At 43.9% G+C, this 26864-nt stretch overlaps 1 protein-coding gene across 3 annotated transcripts in view; it reads right to left on the minus strand.

Annotated features, from left to right (window-relative positions):
• Positions 1 to 444: 444 nt before the first annotated feature.
• The window catches only part of Cnst (consortin, connexin sorting protein), an 84442-nt gene continuing 58022 nt past the window's right edge, over positions 445 to 26864 (minus strand). For all 3 annotated transcript variants that reach the window (XM_048436462.3, XM_048436461.3, XM_048436463.3), the window contains exons 5-11: positions 25392 to 25478; positions 24827 to 24941; positions 22819 to 22840; positions 22549 to 22645; positions 18971 to 19854; positions 5314 to 5449; positions 445 to 2960 (exon numbers count right to left, since the gene is read on the minus strand). In XM_048436462.3, coding sequence (XP_048292419.3) covers positions 2755 to 2960; positions 5314 to 5449; positions 18971 to 19854; positions 22549 to 22645; positions 22819 to 22840; positions 24827 to 24941; positions 25392 to 25478 — 1547 coding nt within the window. In that variant the 3' untranslated portion in view covers positions 445 to 2754. The remainder of the gene's footprint in view (positions 2961 to 5313; positions 5450 to 18970; positions 19855 to 22548; positions 22646 to 22818; positions 22841 to 24826; positions 24942 to 25391; positions 25479 to 26864) is intronic.

Below are 26864 nucleotides of genomic sequence, written 5' to 3' on the forward strand. Positions count from 1 at the left end.
ACTTGTTGGGACCATTTGGAGTCCTGGCCTCCAGCTGCTCTTCCCTGCTAGAGATCTTTACTTTCCTTCTGATTTGAGTTACTAAAAGCTGTGTCAAAGTTGTTTACCAGCTCTGCTTCACGAGCATGTGTTGCCTTGCCTTGAGGATCAGATGAGGTTTTCACCTGTTGGCCCACCTGACTGTGTTGGGTATATAAGCCTCTGTGGTGCTATTGAATAAGGGGCTTCTTACCGGTGACTAGAGGTCCGTGTCTCTGTCTGTGTGTCTCTGTATGTTTCAATCCCAGCCCCTTGCCCGAAGCTCATGAACTGTAGGGTAGCGAATACAGCGCAGACAAGTGTTGTGCGATGCAAAGACTTCCCCAAAATAGATGGCATCTCCTTCATATTTTGTTTTCAAGCAGTTCCTTTAACACTAAGTGTTCAAATAAATTCTCTGAGACATTTTTGTTGGTATAGATTTTAAATTACACACTTGTTTTCACACCCTCAAACACGGTTCTTAAGAAGGCTAGTTATAGGTAGTTGTCAGTACTTTCCAATGAGAGGAGAAATGACATTTCAGTCCAACAGAAGCTTCTCTACACGAGGGTTAGCATCCTCTCATCTCCAGGTGGGCGACTCTGATTCATGCAGCAAATGACTGTTACGCTTTAAAAGGTGCCCTAGTTCTTCTACGTGACATTTCATGCCCACTTTAAGTCAAGAGGTCAGCCTACTTGTGACCACTCTGTGGTCCCTGAAGTGGTGAGCACCCAGGCTCCTCTGACACACAACTGGGCCCCTGGTTAGCGAGGTGTCATGTCAGGCCTCTCAATGACGGCTCCCAGGAAACCTTGGGTTTTAGAAGTGAGCAAGGTCGGCCAAGAGCCAAGTGTAACACCAGAGATCACACAGGACTCTGAGTGACCTGAAAGAGGTACATGGGGAGAGATTTTAACTTCTCTTGACGTAAAACTGGCAGAAACAAGAATCACCAAATCCCTGCAACTAGAAATCATGAGGGTGAAGCATGTTTGTGCATCATGACGAGGCCCGCACAGGCCACCTCCCACGCGGCTTCGACAGAACCGCTATGGCAGTACTGGGACAATGGGACCTGGTTTACACATGATGTGAATACAAAGCCTTAAAATTTATAATAGGACATTAAAATAATCTTCTAATAAAATCAGCCTTCGGTATAAAGGAATCTAAATTTCAGTATTCTGTATACTTCTAAATAAATAACTCTGATCTATAACCATTGAAAATATTACAGTTTACGGTGACATCGGAAGAAATAAGCCACATGGCATTATAAGTGAAAATAAAATGTCAATTTAAAAATAAGCCTAAAACACACGGAGCTAAAATAATAGAAAATCAAAACATTCAGTATCTAATTAAATAGGTAGCAGTGGGATGACCACATACATGCTCAACAACACACACACGCTCAATTCATACAAAAGCCCTTAAATTCACAAGTTCCAAATAAATAAGCGAAAACACAAAGGAAGGTACTGTGCCAGCCAGTAATAACTACAAAGCAATGTCTCTCTTTTTCTCCAAATGTTTCTAACAGGAAAACAAAACATAAAGATCACTTGCTAAAAAACTATAATTCATGATTTTTTTTTTAAAAAAAAGATGTTGCCTAAAATATACAAAAGTCAAAGCAAGGCTTCCTAAACATTTGATCACTGTACCGTAAGTAAGGAAAGGCCATCTAATGACAGATTTAAACAAAACTAGACATTTAAAGTTGTCTTTTGAAGGTATGATTGAATTTCCGCTTCATGACCACATGATGGGGTCCAGAACGAGTCCATGATAGACATGCACATTCACATACCCGAGCGTATGGCCTGCGGCCACTCAGTCACACATGGTGGCCTGTTTCACTCAACAAAGTAAGGGTTTGCCTTCCATGAACACCCACACAGCAGAAACTACCCCTTACTTGGATTCCTAGTTTTAGGTTCCAAAATGGAATAGATGCTCAGGACGTCTCTCTTGAGCTGTGGAGCCAGGACTCGTTGCTTCCGGCAGTAAAGAAGCAACAGCGAAATCTCACCTGAGACTCGGGAGTTCTGTCACGGTGCCTTCATACCTGTCAAATTCACTGCCACAGATCTACCAGTTTCTAAGTCAAGGCAAACAGTCCTACATTTTATCTAATTCACAGGTAAGCCTTCTCCAAAGATGTGTGCCTGCACATTGTAGTCAAGTTAAAAGAATAAAGGTCATCTTTGTACTCTGTGCTGGATATCCACTTGCGGTAACTGCTTCAGACAAACACACACCCACACAACCATTTCACAAATGGAGAAAAGGATCTAGAGTAATGCCCAAAGCTTAAATTACACAGCTCCCAGGATTAACTAAAAAATGGCATTGAAACCATGAGGAAACTCTCTGATTACAAAGAAACTTACTGCATGAGGGCAGGAAGCAATGTCTGTAAACTGGGAGTGGTCTTTAGCCCTCAGGGAGCTCGGAGTGACCCTGCTGAGTGTGCTTCACCACACAAGCACACAGCAAGGAGAGGGGTGCGCTCCACAGCTCCCTCCCACTGTCCTCAGTGCCTACACCGTATTTGCCTTCTTCTGTGGACCATTCTGAAAAGAGTTCTTTGGGCTGTTTCTAAAGTCCGTCCTTGGGTCCTCGCTGCAGGGGAGGGGGAATGTTCCATGGTTCCTGAAAGAAAAGCTGTTTGGGAAGTTTGCATCTTTGTCTGTCTGTCAGCACGCCTGTCTGTCCCACTTGATGCTAGGAGAGGTAGACCCAGTGTTTAAGTCCTGCCACCCCCTGCAGAAGCCTAGTGTAATAAAAGTCCATGTTGTCGGCAAAGTCTGTACAAACAGCTGACTCCATGTTGCCCAGAGTGCAGTAGAGTGCGGTCCCTCCCACGCTGAGGAAAACCGTGGCTAAGCACAGCAAGATGAGCAGGATGCAGGAGCCACTGCCGACCTCATCTGAAACAAGAGAAAAGGTCAGAGGTCACACAGGACAGTCAGCGCAGGCTCCTCACCTGCCTTCCTGTAGCGACAAGTCTCTTGGCCTGTTAATCAACGCTAGCAACCTAGTTTCTGTACCCCCATACTTCTTCTTCATACCGTGAACAATCCTCCATATCTGGGTTCTGCATCTGTGGGCCAAATACTCTGAGGAAATTTCACTGTGCTAAGTATGTACTTGTTTCTTACTGTATTTCCTTAAACAAAACCGTGCAACAATTACTTACAAATTACTTAAACTCATGAGACAGTATATGTAACGTGGATGACTCCAACTGCTGAGCCAACTCTCTGACCCAAGACACTCTTTAACAAAGAATAAACAGCCAGGCAGTGGTGGCGCTCGCCCTTAATCCTTGGGAGCACTCGGGAGGCAGGAGCAGGCAGATTTCTGTGAGTTTGTGGCCAGCCTGGTTTACAGAGTGAGTTTCAGGACAGCCAGGGCTACACAGAGAAACCCGACCTCAAAAAAGACAAAAAGCAAACAAACAAAAAGAATAAACAAAGTATGCAGGAAAGATTAGTGAGACGGCTTAGCAGGTAAAGACACTTGGCTTGTCAGCCTGGTAGCCTGAGTTCAATCCCTGGAGTTAATGGTGGGAGAAGAGATCGAGCTCCCAGAAGTCACTGTGGCACAGGTGTGAAATGGACAGTAATCATCATCATCATCATCATCATCATCATCATCAAAGCACACAGGCGGTATGAACAGATCCTATGAAAACAATATGCTGCCTTATATAGGGGTCTTGAGTGCCTGCAGATTTTATTACTATGGAGAGATGCTATCCATTTTGTTTAAAGGAAACACTTTATGAGCTGGGACGGGAGCAGCTGTGAGCTGCTGCTGAGCACCCGACAAGTGACTGATACAGAAAATCACAACCTGTGCACGAAGCAGATTCCAGCTCTGGAGGACGGAGTGTGGGACAGAGGGTGTGAAACGCTCATCAGCATTTCCCACACTGAGCACATGCTGCAATATTTCTGATACACTAAGTTAAATGAGATATACTATTAAAGCACATTTCATATATTTTCAAGCTTGTTGTGTGGCTGTCATAAATTTAAAATCACCTATGAGGACTGGAGCAATGACTCAGTGTTTGAGAGCACTGTCTGCTCTTCCAGAGGACTTAGCTTTGAGTCCCAGGCACCATGAGATGGTTCACAGTCCTCTGTAACTCCAGTTCCAGGAGATCTAAGCCCTCCTCTAGCCTTCTCAGGCACTGCACACATGTGGTGCACAGACATACATGAGGCAAAACACACATGCACATTAAAAAAATCACCTATGAGCGTCCACATTGTATTTCTAGGCCACAGTGCTGACTAATGGAAGGATGGGCCTCTTTAGGGAGCTCCAGGCAGGTGAGATTTGTAGCTATACACGTGTAAGCTTCACATGAAGGTCTCATGACTGTTGAGATCAATTCATAGACTTTATCTACATGTTTTTCATTGTCCTTAGCAGCAGAGTAGCGATTATTATTTTGAATTTTAAGGAGGATGAGGTTGAGAACTTGGTGAAGGATGAGGTGGCCTGAGAGTCCCAGACCCAGGTGCACATGTGTGTGGTCAGGATAAGAGGATTCCACTGGAGGGGGATGGGGCACGGAGGCTGTGCTGGTTACAACAAGATGCCTGGATAAAAATGAAGCATTTCCAAGGCCTTTCAGTTTCACAGCTGAAAATCCCAGGCAGCTCTCCCGCTAACTTAGAAATGCAGCTCGGCATTCACACCGTTACTCAGGACATAGCGAAACACACTGACAGACTCTGACCTGGTTTCCACTTCCCTTACTCACTCCTGCCTCAGGTAACTCTTTCTGCAGCCACACAAGGCATCTCTGCTGTGACAGCATGACCTTGGTGTTGGCCTTGGTGCTGGCCAGGGGCCGAGAGGCTCAGTCACAACCAAGTGGAGCAGATGGTATTGGAAGGCACTCAGCTTCCATTCAAAGAAGAGAATACCACACAATAAAAAAGGGACACTTACTTGTCACTAAAAACAAAATAAAAAAGCAAGTTCACTAGAGAGGAAAATACTAAAGAAAAAAATCTGAGGTGAGTTCTTAACTTTGAATATTTCTGGACTGGAGAGATCACAAGGCCAATTTTGTAGCTCGCTCAATTATTTCAGCAAAAAATGTTTCAAAACTTTAAGATCTAACTTGATTCCTTTTTGTTTCTCTGCTAGAAGATGGAGCAAGTTCACACAGTCCTTACAAACCCTGCTGGCAAACATCATGTCACACGACTGTCCAGCACTCACAGACAGGGAACCCTCCAGACCCGGGGCCGTGCGCACCTTGATCCAGGTTATCATCTATTTCCTGGAACCGCACTCTCCGCTTAGCTGGCTTCTGCTGCATTTGGGCGGGATGGTCTCCTACTGTGTCATTCCTCTTCTTTAGTATGGACACCAACCCTTCTGCAGGAACAGCCTGTCGGACATCAGAAGAACCAGTTACGTTAAGCGGGTGGGACTTAGGGGCGATATGTTACACATGCAACCATAGAACACAATTGCAGTGATTTATACTCCTCTCTTTACACTTAGAGAATAGGTTGTTCTCTCAAATACGTTGTATTCTCTCTCCCCCGCCCCCCCCCCCCCCCCCCCGTTTCCTTCTTCATTCTATAGCTCAGGACTGCTTGGAACTTGCTATAGCCCAGGCTGGCCCTGAATTTGAGATCTTCTCAGAGCTTCTGAGTACTATCATACCTACCTTACCTTCATGGCCTGTTTTTGTAAATTTAATTGTCCAATTCTGTACAGCTTTGGGGGCCTTTAAGGCAGAGCGGGAAGCTGTGACTACTCCACGGAAAACTGCGTCAGGCACCTCCAACCCACACTACCCATGTTATGCAGCCTTCTGATTTTCACGCAGGCCACCACTCGCCTTCCTACCCTCCTCCCATTTCATACCAGAAGCACCTGCTTGATATTTAGGAGCAAAAGCTTCCAAGGTACAAAGGTTGCCGGGGTCGGGGGCAAAGAGGGTCAGTTGAGGAGGAGGAGGGGAAGCAATTGCTCACTTCTGCACATCCCAGCCGACTGGTAGGAGGTGCCTGCTTGCTCCATTCATGGTGATGACATGGTGGGCACTACGGGCTCGACACCGTGGATGTCAGTGCTGTAAGCTAGGATGGCCTGTAATGTCATTTATCCGATCAATGGCATAAAGCACTTAATATGATTTCCAGTTCCAGGCAGCAATCTCGGACAATTACGGATTCCATTAGTTCTCTTTATAATTCAGAGCTCTTAGGAGCAAATGACTCTAGATGGTCTTCTACTGGGGTTCTCTGAACATGGGTCTATAGAAACCATTATCTTAAAAAAAAAAAATCAATAGGTCGGCAATTTGTTCTTTTTATAGAAAATGCATATCTCAGATAGCTTTATTCTGAGAAAAACTAAAGGACTTCAGTGACATTAAAATGCTAAGTACAGGGCAGGCAAGATGGCTCAGTGGGTAAGAGTGCCTGCCACCGAGCCTGAAGGTGTCCCCGAGTTTGGTCCCTGGAGCTCATATAGTGGAAGACGAGAACTGACTCCCTCAAGCTGTCCTCCGACCCCCACACATCTGGGGCACAAGCATGCCCCTCTCAATACATAAATAAACGGAATTTTTTCACAAGTACAAACGTGTAGGAATAGATTTTTTAAAATTTTGCTTTAGAAAAGAATTCCTTCACAGAACAATGGAAAATGATTTGACAAGTGCCTTTCTTAAAGCGTGAAGTTACTAAAGTTAAGTTTTAAAGAGCAAGGACTGGAGCCGGCGAGGCTGCTGAGCAGGAAGAGCACTTGAGCTTGATTCCCGGATCCCACCCCAGAAGGAGAGAACTGACGTTCAGATGGCGTGCTCCAACTCTGACACGCCCTGCGGCATGTCTGCACTCACACCCTTGTATCATACGTGTACAAAATAAGTAAATACATGTCAAAAACCTTAAAAAACAGGGGACATAAAATAGAAATTAGTGTTAATGAAAGATGTACAACTGGCAATCTTCTTATCTCTAGAAAAACATAAAACTAAAGGCGAGAAGCCTCATGCAACCTTTGCTATCTTTTCCATTAAACATTTCTCTGTTCTGCGTTTGTCAGTGGTAAATTTACCAACCATAGGAAAGCTTTGTTTTTATTGAGAGTCTTGCTATTTTCCTGAGCTGGTCTTAAACTCCTGGACGTAAATGATAGCCTACTGCATGCCAGGAGAGAGAGAGAGAGAGAGAGAGAGAGAGAGAGAGAGAGGAGAGCGAGAGAGCACTTGCATGTGTTGTATCCTGCAGGAATTAGTCCTTTCCCTCCACTGTGCAGGTTCCAGAGATTGATCTTGGGACCCCCAGGCTTGGCAGCAAGCACCCTTACCTGCTGAGCCATTAGCCAGCCCTTAAGGTACAGTTTTAATTTAGAAAAAAAAAAATCCTATTAGGAGCAGTCCTAAGATGGGCCATGATGGCACATGCCTTTAATCCCAGCAGAGGCAGGCAGATCTCTGAGTTTATTTGAGGTCACCGCTAGATACACAGAGAAATGCTGTCTCAAAAAACAACAACAAACCAAACCAAACCAAACCAAACCAAACCAAACCAAAAGAAGTGTTAAAACATGTTGAGCGAGCATGAAGGCCTGAGTCTGGATCCCCAGCACCCAAACCAACAGCTGGGTGTGTCCATGCACCTGTAACCCCAACACTGGGTGTGGGGTGGGGAGTGGAGACAGGTAGACAGCTGGGGTTTGCCAGCTGCCAGTTTAGCTGAAAAACAGCATGTTCCAGGTTCCAGTGAGAGACTGTTTCAAGGAGAATAAAGCCCACGTCGATACAGGGATAGAAGACACTTAACATCGCTTCTGGCACACACACACAAGGGGACAATGAGAAGGGTGAGCCCAGGAGCCGCATCACTGTCAAGTGTATCGCTGGGACATTAATTCTGCATTTGTAAGTTCAAGAAACAAACTATAATCAAATGATGTTGGAGGTACGGCAGACTGTGAGGTCCCCTGGAATGGTACAGCTGGTCTCAGTGAGGCAGCGATCATCCCCTACCTTACTTCTAGGAGAGTTTGTCTCTGGAGGCCGTCAAGGGATGCAAGCCTTATTAAGGGCCCCATTTTATTTTCTTTGGGTGTCAAAGAACCAGGGAACTTGGGAGGAGGGCAGAGGCAGAGTCTGAGAAAGCACAGTGGCACAGGATGGATTCAGAGTCTGCTGTGACTTCCCTGCTCCTTATGCTATGAATCAGATCCTCCCCTCCTTTACCAGCAAAGCTGTCATTTCCACCCCCACTTTTGGTTCCACTGTCCCAAAGTGAAGGAGGATGTTCTTCTCTCAGGTTCTTTTTGGGTATCTTGTCTAGGTTTTCCTTCCTTCCTTCCTTCTTTCCTTCCTCCCTTTCTTTCTTTAATCGAGACAAGGTTTCTGATGTGGGATGTCCTTCTGTATATGTGTTGCTTTTATTGGATAGTGAATAGAGCTGTTTCAACCAATGGCTTAGCAGAATAAAGTCAGGTGGGAAATCTTAACAGAGATATATAGAGAGAGTAGGCACAGTCAAAGAGATGCCATGTAGCTGCCAAAGGAGAAAGATGCTAGAACTTACTGGTAAGCTACAGCCCTCGTGATGATACACAGATTAATGGAAATGGGTTGATTTAAGATTAAAAGCTAGCTAGAAATACGCCTAAGTTATTGGCCAAACAGTGTTGTAATTAATATAGTTTTTGTGTGATTATTTGGTTCAAGGTGGCGAGGAAATGAACGTGCAGTCTCCGCTTACAGGGTTTCTCTGTAGCTTTGGAGCCTGTCCTGGCACTTGCTCTTTAGGCCAGGCTGGTGCCTTGAACTCATAGAGAATCACCTGCCTCTTGCCTCCCGAGTGCTGGGATTAAGAGCCTGCACCACCACCATTTCTTTTGGGTACATTTTCTGGTTCCTATAGCACACACATGGGGAACAAAGCACAATGGGTATGCGCACAGGAGATGCCGCTAAGGAGGGCAGATCTTGGATGCAGGAGGTATAACACCTAGGTTAGGATGTGTCGTCTGTGTGTATGTGGGTTGGTTTTTTTCTGCAAGAGTTTGGAACAAAGACTTTGGACTTGCTTGAAACAGAATTGCTACTTCCTACAACATGGCAGCCAGAATCAGACCTACTCCACCTCATTCCTGCCTCATATGGATCTCCTACCCCTCACTCAGAATTTCTATTATCATAGTGTGGCAGTCAAACACCAAGAGTTTAATAAAGAACTTGCCTTAATTTGAATTTGCTGGTAGAATTTGCCTTACTTCCATGGCTGATGGGTAAGTAATCTGAAATAAGAGCATGACCTTGTTCATGGTGTCATCCTAATGATGCCAAACGTGTCTATACAGAGTCTCTATATACAGCTCACGATGATGCGTCTCCTGGAAACTACTCCATGACTGTTGTTGTTGCTATGATAAAGCAAGAGGGCTAAGTGTGGCCACGCCTTTAATCCCAGCTGGTCTACATAGTTAGTCCCAGGATTCAAGGGACTCTTGTGAGCATGGCTCTGGCAGGCCTTGCCCTTCTCCCCATTCCCTCTGCCTTGCTACAAACCATTAGATTATATACCTGAAGCGAGACACCAAGGTCTATTCCCTTATTTGACCACTTCCTCCTCCTGAGACTGACCAGGGCCCAGCTATCAAAGTATTAAAGTCAAGCAATCAAAAGCCCCCTTTGGCTACCCTAATTAACATGGCCAATTACACTTAAACGCCTCATCCTAACACAGGGTTTCCCTTTCTACTTTTATAAACTACCGTTTTCCTATGCCTGTCTCCTCTCTAGCCAGAGGCAGTCCTCTGTCCTTACAGGACAAATACCCCACCCCCTTTTTATTGTCCCCTCCCCCTACTCGCTCATCCCCTTTACCACATCCTAGCCCATTCTAACATAGACCTCTCTTTTTTCGCCTCTTAAAACTCACACCTGCAAGGTCATTTACTGCTGTTTTTCTGCCAGTCAGAAAGCAGACACTTTGACTTTTCTTCCCTGTTTAATAAATCATCTCTCTCTGAAAACAGGTGTTTGGGTATGGTCTGTACCTAATCCAAGTCTGGGACGTAGTTGTTGTTGCTGTGGGGGGGGGTGGGGGGAGTGAGGATGGGGGTGGGGGGAGTGAGGATGGGGGTGGGGGGAGTGAGGATGGGGTGGGGGGAGTGAGGATGGGGGTGGGGGAGTGAGGATGGGTGTGGGGGAGTGAGGATGGGGGTGGGGGAGTGAGGATGGGGGTGGGGGGACTGAGGATGGGGTGGGGGCTGTCCTCCTTCAAGGACAACCAGGGCTACATAGTGACACTGTCTCAAAAAAAAAAAAAAAAAGATATGAAGAATTTCAGTCTGTCCTCACTCCTTCCTTTCCCCCTTCCTTCATGGTACTGGGATCAGGACCAGGGCCTTCTCTAAGCTAGAAAAATGTAAAGAAAATTTAAATCTCCAAGAGAGCTTTATCAGTAAGAGCAAATTAAATTTCCTGTTTCAATTAGCAAATTGTTTTGGTACCCAAACAATATCTACCCAGTCCATGCACTCGGAATGTCTGAGCATAATTACTGTAATTGGTGGCACTCGGATAGATGCAGGGCTGGAAAACATCCATCTGGCCTAGTCCTGCACATCTGCACATAAACGGCTCACCCTGCTCAGCAATCCACAGTCACTTTAAACAGCAGATCAGAGGGTACAAAACAAAGTGATTCTGTGACCCCTGGAACTGCAGTCTCTGCCAGGAGAAGAAGGCAGAGCATGCCGCAGTTCCTTCTCACCAGATTATGGAGGAAATGAGCCAAAATTAGACTATTTTCACCTGGAACCTCAAGTCTTGTTAAACAAGAACACATGCTTGACTTCCAACTAATTTAACAATGAACATCCACAAGCCACATTTGTATACTGTGTGTAACTTTTTTGTTTGTTTTTGTTTTTTAAGACAGGGTTTCTTTGTGTAACAGCTCTGGTTGGCCTGGAGCTCACTATGTAGACCAGGCTGGCCTTGAACTCACAGAGATCCACCTGCCTCTGCCTCCTGAATGCTGAGGTTAAAGGTGTGTGCCACCACTGTCTGACTTTATTGTGGGTACCTTAACCGCCAGCAATTTCACTATGGATGAACGTGTGCTTTAACAGACAACTCTACACTATGCCCTGCTCAGTCCTCACGACAGTTTCAGACGTCATCAGAGGAAAAGCCAAATGTAAAGAGCCCAGGAGTGTGACCACAGGCAGTGTTAAGAACAAACTCAGGGCTGAATATGGAGACCTGATCTGCACTATCAGGATTTTATCTTGTATGTATTTGTTACCATTAGAGTGAAATAAATGGAGTTTTCAAATAAGATTTACAAGGCTTTGGCTTCCCAGAAGTTGTTTATATTTTCTACCTGAAATTCTTATATTTTATATTTCCCAGCCAAGAGATACTGAAACTAATGCCTATTCTTGTCATGGGAGCAGCAGATCAATGTCACAGCTACTCTCACAGCTAATTGACAGAACAGGTCATTGCTGAACCTGGTGGTGACAGCTGATGTGGGAAAGCCATTTCACAGAAGAGCCTGGGGCTTCAGGCCTCCCAAGGCTAAATCTGGGAACACTGCAACAGGGTGTGCCAAGTGGGAAATTGTGGGGGACACACGCCATGATGAATTTCTAAGCGCTTAAGAAGGAAAAAGTATACTGTTAAAAGTCAGGAACTTTCTGATGCACCCAACACCTAGAACAGGTGGTGCTGCATGCACTTGCTCTTGTAACTCGCTCCTGCTTGCAGAACAGATGATTTAGTAAGCACAAGATGAGAAAGGGAATGTGAGCGTGCTGGGCAGCATCCTCCTTTTGCATATCCAGAAGACTGTTTGAAGAGCCGCCACTTTCAGTATTTACAGCCCCCAACTCTGCTGGGAGGATTTCACAGATTTTAATATTGCATTTTACATTATTTACTTTCTCTCTCTCTCTCTCTCTCTCTCTCTCTGTGTGTGTGTGTGTGTGTAGCATATCCAAGTCACAGCACATATGTTAGGTCGAAGAACAACTTGAGGGAATCAGTTCTCCTTTCCCACTATGTGGGTGGGATAGACCGAGTGATCAGGCTTGGCAGCAGCTGCCTCTACCAGCTGAGCATCTTGCTGGCCCTTTACTAATATTTGAAACTACACTGTTTATTCTTATGTGAATTTGGCTACAATAATCTCTCCATCTAGAAAGCAAGCTTCATGAAGACAGGGACTTGATTTCTGTTTACTGCTGTGCCCTGGTCTCTATCAAGTAGGAGGTGCCTAAGAAGCATGCTGGAGAGAAAATGAATACGCCCAGCATAGAGTTAGAGGCTAGACATAGATACAGAGACGTTGCCAGCAGGAGCCTTATCTTTCAGGGCCTGGTAGTTTAGTACAGAGGAAAGTATGCCTGTGTCCTATGGTAACTAGGGAAGATCACAGTGGACAAGGCCTTAGGAGGAATGCTGCCCCACCCCACTATCATCAGAAGTTCAGAGAGGTAGTTCTAAGGGAACAGCAACGTCACGGAGTTGGGCACTGTGCTGAGCACTTTACATATTGAAGAGCGTGATCAAGATGTTGAGGCTTGGGAAGAAGGCTCATCACCGCAAAGCAACACAGACAGCACAGACAGCAAGGAGCAGAGGTCAGAATGGGAAAAGCTTGTCTGGAGGCAGTGAGGGGCCCAGTCTGGTTGCAGCTAAAAACACAGGACAGCAGGCAGGAAGGAGATGATGCAGAAAAGTGGATGGGCCAGACCACCAAGAATTCTGAATTTCAGGCTACATAGCACAGCCTTTCCCATGAAGCTATAGGAAGCCCTGGGAAGAGGCTGGTGGCACAAAGATAGTTCAGGGCAGAAGTTTAAGTTAACAGGCCCTGTTAGAGAGCTGGGCTCTGTCTTTGACTTAAGAGCATAATGTTTTCTTTCATTTCTCCTCACCCTCTCCATTCTTTCTTCCTTTCTTACTTCTTCCTTCCTTCCTTCCTTCCTTCCTTCCTTCCTTCCTTCCTTCCTTCCTTCCTTCCTTCCTTCCTTCCTTCCTTCTGAGGCAGGGTTTCATTATGTAGTTCTAAATGTCCTTGAACTCACAGAGATCTGCCTGCCTCTACCTTTCAAGTTGGGATTAAAGGTATACAGCACTACGCCCAGGCCTACTAGAGGTTTTGCATTTTATTATATTGTATTTACTTTAAGTATATTTTTCGAGTGTTTTGCCTGCATGCATGTATATGCAGCTGTGTGTACCCAGTTTCTGAGGCGTTCAGAGGAGGGGATTGAATTCCCTGGAACTAGAGTTATAGATGTTTTCAAGCCTCTATGCAGGTGCTAAAAACCAAACCTGGGTTCTTGGCAGAACAAGGGCTCTTAACCACTGAGCCATTTCTCCAGCCACACACAAAGATGGAAACTTTGACAGGTATAGGAACATCTCAACTGCCCTACAGTCAAGCTGTTTCATTCATTTTTACGACCTGGTTGGCCCTTTTGAGTATCAGCTTGAGACTCCAGGTCTACACAGGGCTAAGGTGAGATCACTCCAGGTCTACACAGGGCTAAGGTGAGATCACTCCAGGTCTACACAGGGCTAAGGTGACATCACTCCAGGTCTACACAGGGTTAAGGTGAGATCACTGGAGTGGAGAAGGGATAAAACAAGGAGAAGAAGCTTATAAAATAGCTAATGCAAATGTCCAGGGAGAGCAGTAAATATGGAAATTTGAAATGTAATTAAAACAGGAAAGGAACCTGGTAAAAGAAACATGTCAATCAAGAAGCATTAACTAACTAGAAATGTAAAAAGCAGTCTAAAAACAAGAGGCAAAAAAAAAGACACCGTCTGGCACAAATAAAAAATGGGCAATCTCATGGTTTTCCCTAGGGACTAGTTAGAGAGCTACATAAATCAGGGGTCAACCATTCCCACCCCTGGTGTTCTTCAGTGAGCAAGCTATACCCGTTTCCCTTGGAAGATCCACTCTGAGTAAAACTGCCATGGCCACTGTTTCTAAGACTCTTCTTTACCCAAGACCCACAGAATAGCCATTTCCACGACCCCCCACCCCAACACTGCTGCTTAGCATTGGCCTCCCATCTTTATTTGGTAAAGGATTCCCACAGCAGCTAACCTTTTTAAAAATTTTAATTTTAAAATTGTGTGCGTGTGTGTCTGTGTCTGTATGTGCACACAGGCACACGTGTAAAGGATAGATCTGGACAGCTTGAGGCAAGATCTCTCACTGAACTTGGGACTTGCCAAATTTTAGCAAGTTCCAGTAATCCTCCTGCCTCCCTACGCTGCATGCCCACAGGCTCAGCACTAAGGCTAAAGGTCTTATCCACTAAGATATCTCTCCATGTGCCTGCAGTGGTGATGTGCGCCTTTAATCCCGGCACTTGGAATGCAGAGGCAGGCAGATCTCTGAGAGTTTGAGGCCAGCCTGGTCTACAAAGCAAGTGCCAGGATAGGCTCCAAAGCTGCACCTGTCTCAAGAAACCAAACAACAACAACAACAACAACAACAACGGTATCTCTCTAGTCCAATGGTTAATTTAAAAGATTTATTTTAGTTAGTTTTGAGCTAGGGTCTCACATGCAGCCCCGGGTAGCCTCAAACTCAGTCTGTTACTGAGTGCTGGGGTTAAAGGTGTGCGCCACCACGCCCAGCTTCACCTGTGATTTCAATCATCACATCTATATTACTGTCGAATTCAATGGACGTCAATCATAAAAGTTATTGCATGTGGGAATACATGAGTGGCCCTAACTTGTGCCTGACACTACAAAGTACTAGCTTTTTCTTTTACAAAATGTATAAAATCAACCAGGCATGGTGTCACCCACTCACAAAGTCAATACTAGGAGGGCAGGAGGATTGCAGGCTAAAGAGCAGCAGCTTAGGTCACACAGTGAGACTCTCCCAGAAAAGCAGAACTCTGGGCTTATGTCAGTGGGTAAACGTGCTTGCTATCAAACCTTACAGCCTAGACAACCCCCAGGTTCCATGGGATAGAAGGAGAGAACAGGCTCCCACAAGTTGTCCTCAGACCCGTGGCACATGTACACCCAAACCCACACACAATAAATAAATGAGGAACAATCAAAATGAAAATAAAAACCCAACAATCTATGGAATGGAGATGTGTGTCTAATTTTTTTCTTAAAACAGTGGAGACAGCACTGGGTGGCAATGAGTCATGTAATTTTTAATAAGAAAAAGAACAGCAATGCTTCAGATATTAAACTATTATTTGGAAAAATTATTTCTGGGTTACCAAGCCTAGAAAACCTCATTTACATATGCATCTATGCTCAGAAACCAAAATTCTGGAGACATTTTTCCTTCTCTCTGAGGTGAACATTATTTCATTTTATAGGATGAATCTTAGTCTAAAACAACATAACAAGTGGCTGTCGGTTAGTTACAAAACCAAGTCTACTGCAGCCCAAACTGAGCAATGCAGAGTGACAAAAAAGAAAACAGCTGGAAAGAGAGGATACCAGGACCTATAAAGTTGCCAAGAGTTTCAAGCAGAAGGGGACCCCAGAGGGCAGATGCCAGGCGGAGAGGAGGGACCAACAATGACAGGCAGCAACATGGAGACAGGCAGATGAGCTGCTCCCAGGGTTGAAAACTACCAGCCAATGCAGCTGTTACAGAACTGTGAAGGCAAGAGCAGGGAACCCCACACAATCAGCTTAGTCAGCAGCAACAGCAGGAGGCCCTTACAAACTCAAGATTCTCTTTATACTCCACAGCACCCAACAGTGCCAGGCAGATGACTCTGTAGAAGTTTGCTGTAAGCACAAAGTAAAAACTAGTTTAAAGTTACTTTTGTGTTTTAACTTTACTCACTTATTTAAATCTATTTATTGTGTATACAGTGTTCTGTCTGCATTTTGCCTGCACAACAGGACATTAGATGTCATTACAGATAGTTGCGAACCAACATATGGTGGCTAGGAGTTGAACTCGGGACCTCTAGAAGAGCAGCCAGGGCTCTTAACCTCTGAGCCTTCTCTCTAGCCCCTAAAGTTACTTTTGTACTTAAGTCAAAACTAAGGTTTTAGAATTTAATTGTTAAAAATTAGGGGCCAGGGTGTGTATTGTCGGCAATAGAGTATTGCCTACCATATACAAGACTCTGTGATCTGTCCCCAACACAAACAGATAAACAGATCAAAAATGTGTGGTAATTATAAATTACAGTAATCCCAGCACTTGAGAGAGAGCAGGGCAGGAGAATCAAGAGTTTAAGGCTACCTCGAATGTTGGAAGCCAGCCTGGGCTACATGAGACTCTGTCTCAAAACAGAGACAAACAAATAATGCATGTGGTGTAGGATTCCCCTCTGTGTGATGTGAATACCACTGGTAAATAAAGAAACTGTCTTGGCCTGTGATAGAGCAAAAGAGTAGAGCTAGGCAGGGTAAACGAAACTGAATTCTGGAAGAAAGATGGCGGAGTCAGTGAGAGGTCATGTAGCCACTGCCAGGAACAGACATGCCAAACCTTGCCAGTAAGCCACAGCCACATATTGATACACAGATTAATAGAAATGGGTTAAATAAAGCTGTAAGAGCTAGCCAATAAGAAACTAGAGCTAATAGGCCAAGCAGTGATTTAATTAATACAGTTTCTGTATGGGGCTGAGCAACCGGGAACAAATAAGTGGTCTCCTACAACATACATGTGTCTGTGTGTGGAATAATTATACTTATAAGAAAACCTATGGCTAACCTGTATGTTTTACTTAACCTAAAGCCTCACTTTTATGGTATTAAGAAAACAGTAAAATATTAGTGATTTCTTTTAGCTTAAGACTCTTGCAGACAGGCAGATTTTATTAAAATACACAGAATGGATACTGGAGTATGTATTCGGAAAGTCTGTTTAGCAGCCTATTTAGCACAACCGCAGAATATGTTGTATTTATTAATGGAATATAGCTCTAGGTGTTCTTATACAGCAAAACTTAACAGACCGATACATTTTTAAAAAGGAGACCATTATGTACAAACTGTTAAGTCTGGAGCATAGCTTCCAGCCCCTGGCATCCATCCCAGTCCCCCTGGCCTGGGAGTTGCTTTGGTCTGGACTCCAAATCCCAGCATGCCAGGGAGGTGTCAGGACCACTTCCACAGGGTATTTAAGTGGGCTCCCAGAGGAGAAACACATGGTTCCAGGTTTGCATGGGCTCTCCACTGTCCCGTCTGTCTTGTCTCCCCACCAGGCCCTCAGACACCCGAGAGTGCCGTATCTAATAAAACGATGGGCATTTTGATTTGGTATGATCTGACCTTATTGGATTTCTTTGTGCCACCGGCAGAGCCGCCCTTTTCTTATTATTTTTTTCTTAACACTAACTTCTCAAAGAGACAACTTTCAACTCTACAGTTTCCTAGCCATGGTTGCATGGGCAAAGAGACACTGCCGCCATCCAAGGAAGGGACACCCCATTCGACTGTGACATCACCGGCTTGATGACCCTCCATACAGAGCTGTCCCTAGGACAGAACTCTGGTCTAGTGTTTCACCACCAGTTCTGCTGTTTCTTAGAAAATACTTTGAAAATTGTGCTAGGATGTATAACATAGAAGTACCATTTTATCCCTTTTTATATATACAGTTCAGTGTCTTATATTCGAACGCTGTGAACGCCACTGTCACCTACTACCTAACTGTACCATTGCCTTGGACAGATACTCAGTATTCACTGGGCAATACTGAATGATTCTGATAAGAGAAAACTAAGACACAAAACTCACAGTTTTGTGGGAACTATCTGACAATCAGACAGCCTGGAAAAGTAAACAGGAGAGTAACTACTGAGCGTAAGGTTCTCCTTTTTTTTTTTAAAAAAAATCTAATTTTATAAAAAATTAAAAAGGAAAACCATAGATTATAGGAAATTAACTAAACAGTAATGGAACAAAGATCTCAGGAAGCTTGTCATGGAGTTCCATTCTTCAATTAAATTAACATATAATTTGTTATCTACTTTTATTTTTCTACTTTCTTCCTGAACTCACCTTTTTCGAAGATAAAGCTGTTAGAATACAGGGGGTGGTATACATGAGCATTTTAGGGATTGAGACAATGTCTCCCTCTGCAGCCAAGGCTGGCCTCAAAGGTGCCTCTCCTGCTACAGCCTGCCCAAGGCAGGGTTTACAGGTGTGAATGAGGACAAGGGCCAACTTCAAGGGAGAAAAAGAACAGAAAAAGCCTCCTCACTTTCCCAGCAGAAGGTTCAGAGAACCAGAGCAAAGGCCCAGGGGGCTGATGAGCCTGAGGCCCCGCCCTGGATCCGCCCACCATGAGTCAGCTCAGTCCACCCATTTCCCTCCCCTAGGGCAGGACACCTGCCATTGCTTTTTAATCTTTGTCTTCCGAGACTTACCTTTTGTATTAATCTTTTCTTCCCAGAACTTTTAAAATTCTCTTATTAAACAAAGGACAACAGTCCTCTTTCTTTAATTTTTCTTTCTACTTAATAGCTTAAAAGTCCATCCAGTACCTCCCAGTACCATTATTTTGCAGCTCTATTCTGCGAAGCCGGTTTCTAATCATCTGAGAAGGATGCGAATACACTGAAGGAGCAGTGAGCACACACCAGCTTTCATTTTCTGTGGCTCTGACGAGAAGCATTTCCTCCTCAAGCCCTGAGAATGCTACACTGAATCCACAAGGTTGAAGGGGAAGAATGGCCTCTTCCGTGCCTCTGTGTCTAGAGGCAGGCGGCCAGGTCCTGAACTGTAAACACTCGCAGTGACGGAGAGCCATCGGATTCAACGTGCTTAATTTAACAACTAACGTTTTTGCTAGCTTAAAACCAGAAAAAAAAATTCATAAAACCAAAGCAACATTTTGCACATGTGAGAATTCATCTTCCTCTAGCTGCTACTTCCTTCCTGTCTTACCTCTGCGATCTCTATCTTCTTGGCCAGATCATCAAGGGAGAGCGAGCTCTCATCAGGAGGCAGGCTCTCCTGGAGACTGTAGGATGCTTCTTCAGGAGAGAGGTCTTGGAGGAGGTCAGAGTCGTCGTCCTGGGTATCTTCATAGGAGAGGGACTCTTCGGCGTCTTTTAAGCATCCTTCCAGGAGGCTGTGGAGATAGTCTTCCGTTTCCTTACTGACTTGATCTTCCTTATCCCGCCCTTCTTCTGGGGCCATACACACTTCTGGACGCGGTGCACTTACGTCAGACGCTTCACTTTTGCCACAAAGTGCATTCTCAGAGCCGGGCTCCGAGTCAGTCTGACTCTGTGGTGATTTCCCGTCAACGGCTGGGCGACGGGATTCATCTAATTCACCGCTCTGCAGCTGCTCCCTGGGCAGTGCTTCAAATACACCCTGAACTGGCAGGCAGAGTTCTTTTCGGTGTGTCTGTGAATATTTACTCTCTGAAATCAACACAGGAGGTAAAGTGTCACCGCTAGCGAAGAGCTGCGGCTCTGTCACTGACTCACTAGGAGAAGACACCTTAGGGTCTTCGGCCACGTCAGGGTGGTCCTCCGTGGGAGGTGCCTGCAAGACGCCATCATCTTCAGAGGCATTCTCAGCAGCATCTGGCCCTGACCTGCTCCTTGCAGTCTCTGGAGACGGGGTGTGGAGCTCCAGGGAGGCATCGTTGCTGCAGAGCGGCGGCTCCTCCTCCCGCTCAGTGTGGTCCTTCCCCGCAGTTACTGGAAGGTCGGGGGAAGCCGCCTGCCAATCCATTTGATGAGAGCTGGGGCTGCTCTCCTGGGGCTGCTCTTCATGCTGGCCTCCACTAGGTTCCATGGCAGGCCCGGCTTCAATTTCTGAAGATGAAGAAAAATGAGCTGCATTTGAATTCCAAACAATGCTTTGCGTATCAAGGTAGAGAAGGGACAAATGAGTACATGTGTAACAAAAATTATTTCACCCTCTCCGACAGAAATGCTGCCTGCTGCATTGCAATGGCCTTAGGTAGAACATGTGTGCTCAGTATTTTATAAATAGCATTAGTGCAATAAAAAATAAAGATTCTTCAAAAGAATGTTAAAATAAATGAATGAGCCAGTCTTTATTACAAATGAAAATGTTTAAATTCTGAAATTTTGGGTCTTTTATATTTAAATGAATACACTTACTGATCTTTTTGTATACTGAAGTTAGGAAGGTTTTTTTTTTCCTTCTGCTTAAGGCATAGCATATCGAGTACATATTTTTAGGACACCTTAATAATAATATAATATGTAAGTAGAACTATGTCTAATCAGGATGAACAAGAGTTTGTTCAGATCAAATTTGCAATTTGAATAGAGTACCTTAGAAATGTGCTTTCAAAGACAACAGCTTAGTACATGGTTGCAAAGGCACATAAAAAGGACACATTTTGACACGAAGTAGAAACAGGTTTGAACTTCGGCCTTACTCTAGAATAAAATCAACTTAAAATACTTTTATGTAACTAATGAGTAGATATTGCCCACTGGTTAACAGAGAAGCCTTCTTACCTTGTTAAATATTTCGGGAAGGCATATGATTCCCACAAATAAGGGTCAGAAGTGCAAGATAAATTAGTAATTTTATTGCTTCTTTTTAAAAAAAATTTATTGGGATTTCAATTACCAACTGACAATCCAAGTTGAGTCCCTATTACAGATCGGGCATTTTTTAAGTACTGTCTCAGATACCAAAGAAGCTGGAACTGGGCTGGCATCCTCAGCTCTAACTGCAGAAGTGGCACTAGGAGTTCTGGGCTCTCCCTGTCCCCAACTTCAAATATCAAAGAAGACTGAGAAGAACTGGCCATCTCTGGGGAGTTCTATGTCCCTGCTCTCTCCCACTCTCACGGTTTGACTGCAAGAAAGCAGGCGGGCAGCTGGTTCCCAGGGGTTGTGTGCTTTGCCCGAGCTTCCTGGCATCACCCTATCAGATGGCAGGTGTGGGGTTAGGGTCACAACAAGGAAGGCCACAGCCAGGGAAAAGGGTCAAGCTCAGCATAAATTCCCAGGACTCAAAGGTTCAGAGACAGCCTTCAAAACACATCTGTAGGATTCAGAGACTCAATGAGACTGGGCACATTCCCTAAGTCCTGGTGGACCACAAGGTTGGGGGATCATCACATATGGGAGGGGGTGATAACAACAAGAACAAAATATAACGTAAGAGGCAGGGGGAAGTCGCCCACAGCACTGAGTGCTCTTCCCTGTCCAGGATGTGGTCCACACTTCATAAGATGGATATTAGCTTATGTTTGGATTGCTGAAGCCAGTGATGATCCCTACAGTTTACACAGTCGAGGCATGAGGTATTCAGTTAGAAGTCAGAAGATCCAGGCTCTACCTAAGAATCAGGGCCCCAAACAAATGGCTGTAAATGGGGTGCCTCAGTTTCCCCATCTGTACCACACAGACCACAGTGGAGGCCAAGCCAGAGGCAATGACAAGCCAGCCCTAAGCTGGGTGTAACAGGGTCCTTACACAGCCCAGGCCAGGCTGGAACTCACCGGGTAACCAAGGAGCAGGACTCTGAGCTCCTGCACCGCTCAGTTCTGGGGTCAGATGTCTATTACATGTCTATTACATGTCTATTACATGTCTATGAAGTTGTAACAAAGCTTATTTTACCCTGTTTCTGATGTAAAAACGACCAGAAAAGAGACACAAAGAACAGAGCGTGTGGGACTGACACACGGCCATGTGCCTACTTTGTGTCAGGAGGGAAAGGGGATGAAGATTTCAGAATGGCTTTATAAGACCTTTGCGGAGGAGAGCGCTGATGGATGCGCACAGCCACATCCGCATCATCAGGGCGCTCACTCAAAACTCCTGTCACCTCTTTCCAGATCAGGGCTCTCAGGCCCAGGATCATAAAGCTCAAAATATAAAATCATAATAAAACCATCCATCAGGATAAAAAATACCCTGAAAACATTAGTTACTCCTCAAACTTCATAAATGCATTTAGAAGTTTCCCAAGTCTTTTGTACTGAGGCACAAATTGATATAAAGCACATCTTAAATGGTTAAGAAACACACACACGGTGCACACACAGCACACACACACACACCACACAAACATACAGACATACAGTGTATGTTAGTGCTATAAATTATCCAGACAGAATTTCTCATTATCTAGATTTATAGAAAAGGTCAGTACCTGATTAGTCCATTTAGTAATGGTTGTTTTTTTCCTTTAGCAAGAAAGAATATCTAAATATACCAAAGCCATTTCATTTTTATATTTTTGTAAGCATAACCATTTTTGTATAATCTTTTTATATTCTGTTTTCCTTACTGACAACATAGAAATTATTTTTCTTTTTAAAAGGTTTTATATTCTATTACTTCCAGTTATCTAAAAATGTAAATACACATAAAATGTGGGGTTTATTTTTATAACTATATATATAAAAATCTAAATACAAAAAAAAATCTCAACACAACAATTCAGGTCTAATACTTTAAAATGCCACAGGTAACAGGATTCTTGTCTATTCCTCTCCAGTATAATCTGCAACGGACCTGGTTCTTTGGCTGTTGTTCCTCTTTCCTTTGGCTCCTCAGACACTGCCGACCGGGTCAGGCATTTTCTTTCCAGTGACTTTTCCACAGGTGCTATCTAAAACGTTTTTAAAAAGGAAAAACATAATCACAGCTTTTTTGAGAAACTGTTGCATTAAAACAGAAAACTGCAAGTGTGCTGGGGAAAGGTTTTTCTAGGATGGCCCGGCCCCAGATGTAAGATGCTGACATGCCCCCGCCCCCAAAGGCGGCCAGAAGAACACCTCTTACCTTATGCTTGGACAAGAGAGGGCTGTGGAAAAGAAGAAAAACATAGTTTTAAAAGTACAGCATGCTTCCAAACAAATGTCACGGAAATGGATATAAAAAATAGAGCCTCTCTGCATTCTAATATTAGCGTGGAACATTCCCAGGGCGCAAACAGTGCCACTGGCTCCCATGGCTCACAGGACAGTCGATCACTGCTGAAAGACCCCAAACAAGTTACACGTGCTTCTTGCACCCATAAATGTTTTACAATTTCAATTTAAAACAGATTATGGCAAAACATAATTATGTTGGAATTACTTGTGGACAGACAACTTTCAAGTGTTAGGGTTTTTTCTAACAGTATGCCAATAGAGGCATGGATAAAATAAATCCTGCCTATATTATTATTATAACTATTAGACTCAAGAAATGGCTCAAATGTCTACAAGTAAGTGAAATGGGTGTGTAAGCTGCCACACAGTTATACAATAAATTGGTATAACAGTAAAACAGTGAATTGATACTGCATGTGATAAACTATAACCCAGAGACAACGATGGACTGAAGGATCTATAACAATAACTGCATTCTGCATGATCTGTTTGTATGAAATCATATAGCATGTAAAGCCACAGCTACAGAACTCAGTTGTGATCACAGGAGAGGGGAGCGGGAAAGGTCAACATGGTAACTCAATGAAGCCGCCTTCTGAGAGGCTCATGTTTTGGATTCTGTTAGTGCTAGTCATAGACATGGTAGGGAAACATTTACCAGGCTCCTACACTGAACTATAAATATGAGGCATAATTTGGGGGTACAATGATCTAACGAGATCATGCAACTTAGTATGTTCAAGTAAATACTTCAAACAATTAGGACACGCTAACAAACTGTGATAACAAACCGTGAGTTCCTTCAGGAGGGCAGTAGGTCCGTGTTTGCATTGAGTATATTGAAAGTAAATAAATTATCTTTACTTTAAAGGCTTCTAATCTTTTAAATAGGTTATAAAGATGAAAATATAAAATAGAAAGCTAACGTAGGAACTTCCTAAGAACATGAGCTACAATTCAGAATCCCTGAAAAGGTTGCTTGCAAAGGTTCAAACTGCCTAGCACAGGGAAACCATCTTGGGAGAGTTGACTGGACACTTCCATTGGAACCTCTATGCTCTTCCAAGGTTGGTCTCCAGGACATCCAGGTCCCCAAGCATATGCCCTCTCTTCTGCATGGCTAAGCAGCAATTACTCAGGACTGGTTTGTTATCAACACACGGAGCTTTAGTTTACTGCCCATTATTTTGAAGAGGAGACAAAGTTACTGGCAAAACAGACTGCCCTTTATCCTTTGTACAATGGACTCGGGATCCAAGACCGGAAATGGGCACTATTTAAACACCATGCCCCCTTCCCCTTCAGAGCTCTGAGTGAGCCAATGAGTAATTCACAGAAAAGGTAAGCAGAACAAAAAATAACAAGCTTTATTATTAGGATAATTTAGTTTTGAAAACCTATCTCCTTGACACAAGTCAAGCAATTGGAAAGTACCCGGTAATGAAGTTTTCCTTCAGCTAGGTTAAATATGAAATACTGAGCTTTTTAGACTGCTCTTAGGAAGGGTACAGCGCTTCTTATCACAAACAGACACTGGAAAACAGCCAAAATAGCAATAATCAATATACAGAAATATATATATATATTTAATAAAATTAAAGTAATAAATAATGATTAAAAAACAAATGAACAAAAGTCCTAATGTGCAGCTTAGATAATTTGGCTTGCTGATCTCCTAATTAAACAGTATCAAAACTAACAATGTGTCTGAGCCCATGGAAACCTAGTGAGGTCGGTGAGAAAGAAAAGAAGAGCTGAGAAAGAATCCTTAAAATTTCATTATACTCAGTTCAGTTCAATTTCTTAAGTTGAAAACAGCAAGAAAACAAAGAAATAGATCATACATTTCAATACTTAAGATAATGCATATCTTCAACAGTCTCCAACTTACTTTAAATAAATTATGACATACTTACTCTTGATGTGTTGTGCAAATCTTAGCAAGCTGTTCAAAATCTTCACCATTGAATCCCTTTTCTGAATTCCTCAGAGGCGTCACTGCATGTGGCTGGACAGCTCTCCATTTTGTTTCTAAATTTAAAATACTTGTTAATCACTGGCTCTTACAAAAATGTATTTAGGCTTCACTATAATAATTAATATGCTGCTACCTTCTCAAGCAACCCCAAGGTTAACAAAGTTAGAAAGAGCTAAATGATTCCTTCACAGTACATGTAAACATCATTCTACAAACAAAACTAGCCAGGAGCGAACACAGAAAAATGAAAACAGAACTATGAAGAGCAAGGCACGGAGAAAACACCGTCTGCCTTCCCTCTCACGCTGCTGGGGAAACCCCCGGTCTTGCACCCACTAGGCAAGCTCTCAGACGTGAAGCGCATCCCTGGCTTGTGCTTTGCAACAGAAACTTGACTGTGTAACTTCTTTTCTTTTAACATGCGAAACCAGGACACTACGCTCACTTTCTAGATAGCTGTTTGATTGCTGCGAGTTCCGAGTTCCAGGTCAGTCTGTACTCACCCCACTGTTCCTGAATGGCAGAAAGATTCGCCAGCAGCTGCTCATGGTACAGTCGTTCAAGCTGAATGAATTTCATTGCTTTCTCATCTGAACAGAAAAACTGAGGAAAATAGAAATCGAGACTATATCTGCAAAAGAATGTCCTAGAGAAGCCAAGAAATGTGCTCCTCTGACCAAAACAACGAGAAGACTCGAAATATTTCTAGACCTAAGCACACCTGACTGGAGGGTTCCTGGCTTTGGGAGAGTACATTTTATGGCAACACACGATGCAGAGGTACTTGGGCTCCACAAGCAGCAGACATGAAAGGTTTCACTCAAGGATTGTCCGCCTGGCAAGGCACTGGCAGCAGTCACTAAAGCCATCTAACTGGATAGGGGACCACAGGGGATCCTGGAGTCTGTGTTTCCTTCACTTCTCTCCTTAAATGACTTCCTGACTAGGAGATCCTTCAGGTCCAGGTTTCTCTCTGGTTTTGTTATTCTTTACTTACATTTCATTGGACATTTTTCTCTCCTGAGTCAAAAAGTATCAAATGCTAAATAATGGAAACATGGCATGGGTCTTTACAAAAAATTAATTTACCCCAGTGACTTTCCTAATTATAACATAATTCCTTTTTTTTTTTTTTTTTTTGGTTGATCTTCTTATGACCTTTTGGCCTCCCATCTGTGCCACACAAACTTGCATCTTAGGAGGTTTGAGAAACACTGTCCAAATGCCCAGCTTCCTCTGGGCGGTATTCTAAATGTTGATCCAGAAAAAGGAAAAGACGATCGGAAGGTTTAGCTTTGTGTCCTTCCCACGAACACTGAGAGTTCAGCTCTCCCTCTCGTCACCTTAATGATCCTTGGGGCCAGGAGAAGCAGAACCACTCCTCTGCTCCCTCCGCCCAGGACGGAATGCTACCTATTCAAAAGCTTCCGTGGGATCTACTTGAAAACAGTATTTGTTGGTTGCTAGTGAAGACCTAATCTTTCCTTGGCAGCTACACACAGCCGTGGATCATGAAACATTTCTGTCAGGGAGGAACCATTAAAAGATAAATTTAAATTGCCCAATGATGCAAAAGCATCTTGACATGATGTTCTCTAAACAACAAAGCCACCAAATGACGCCTTTCTCCAGACCGAGCGCTGCTGTTGCACAGCACTGAGCAGTCAGAGGAGCTGCTCTCCCAGGATGCTTTGTTATGCGCATGTTTGACTCATGTGTGTGAGCGAGGGAATCTAACAGACTTTTAAACGTTTCGCCTTCAGCAGTGTGTGTTTTCACCATTCTCTTGAACATAAATGTTTAATGTTGGTAAAATTAGGCCTCCTTGATGAAAGTCAAATTTAGGAGGCTTTAGGGGATTTTCTGGAGTGACCTATTTCCTACACTTTGTTCTTTGAGGCGGTTACAAGGGCACACGTAACTGCCAAAATCATATGGTCTTCACATTTTGTTGCATAGACTTTCAACTTAAAAAA

The sequence above is a fragment of the Myodes glareolus genome, chromosome 5 (assembly GCF_982192425.1).
Source record: "Myodes glareolus chromosome 5, mMyoGla1.1, whole genome shotgun sequence".
Taxonomy (NCBI): Eukaryota; Metazoa; Chordata; class Mammalia; order Rodentia; family Cricetidae; genus Myodes; species Myodes glareolus.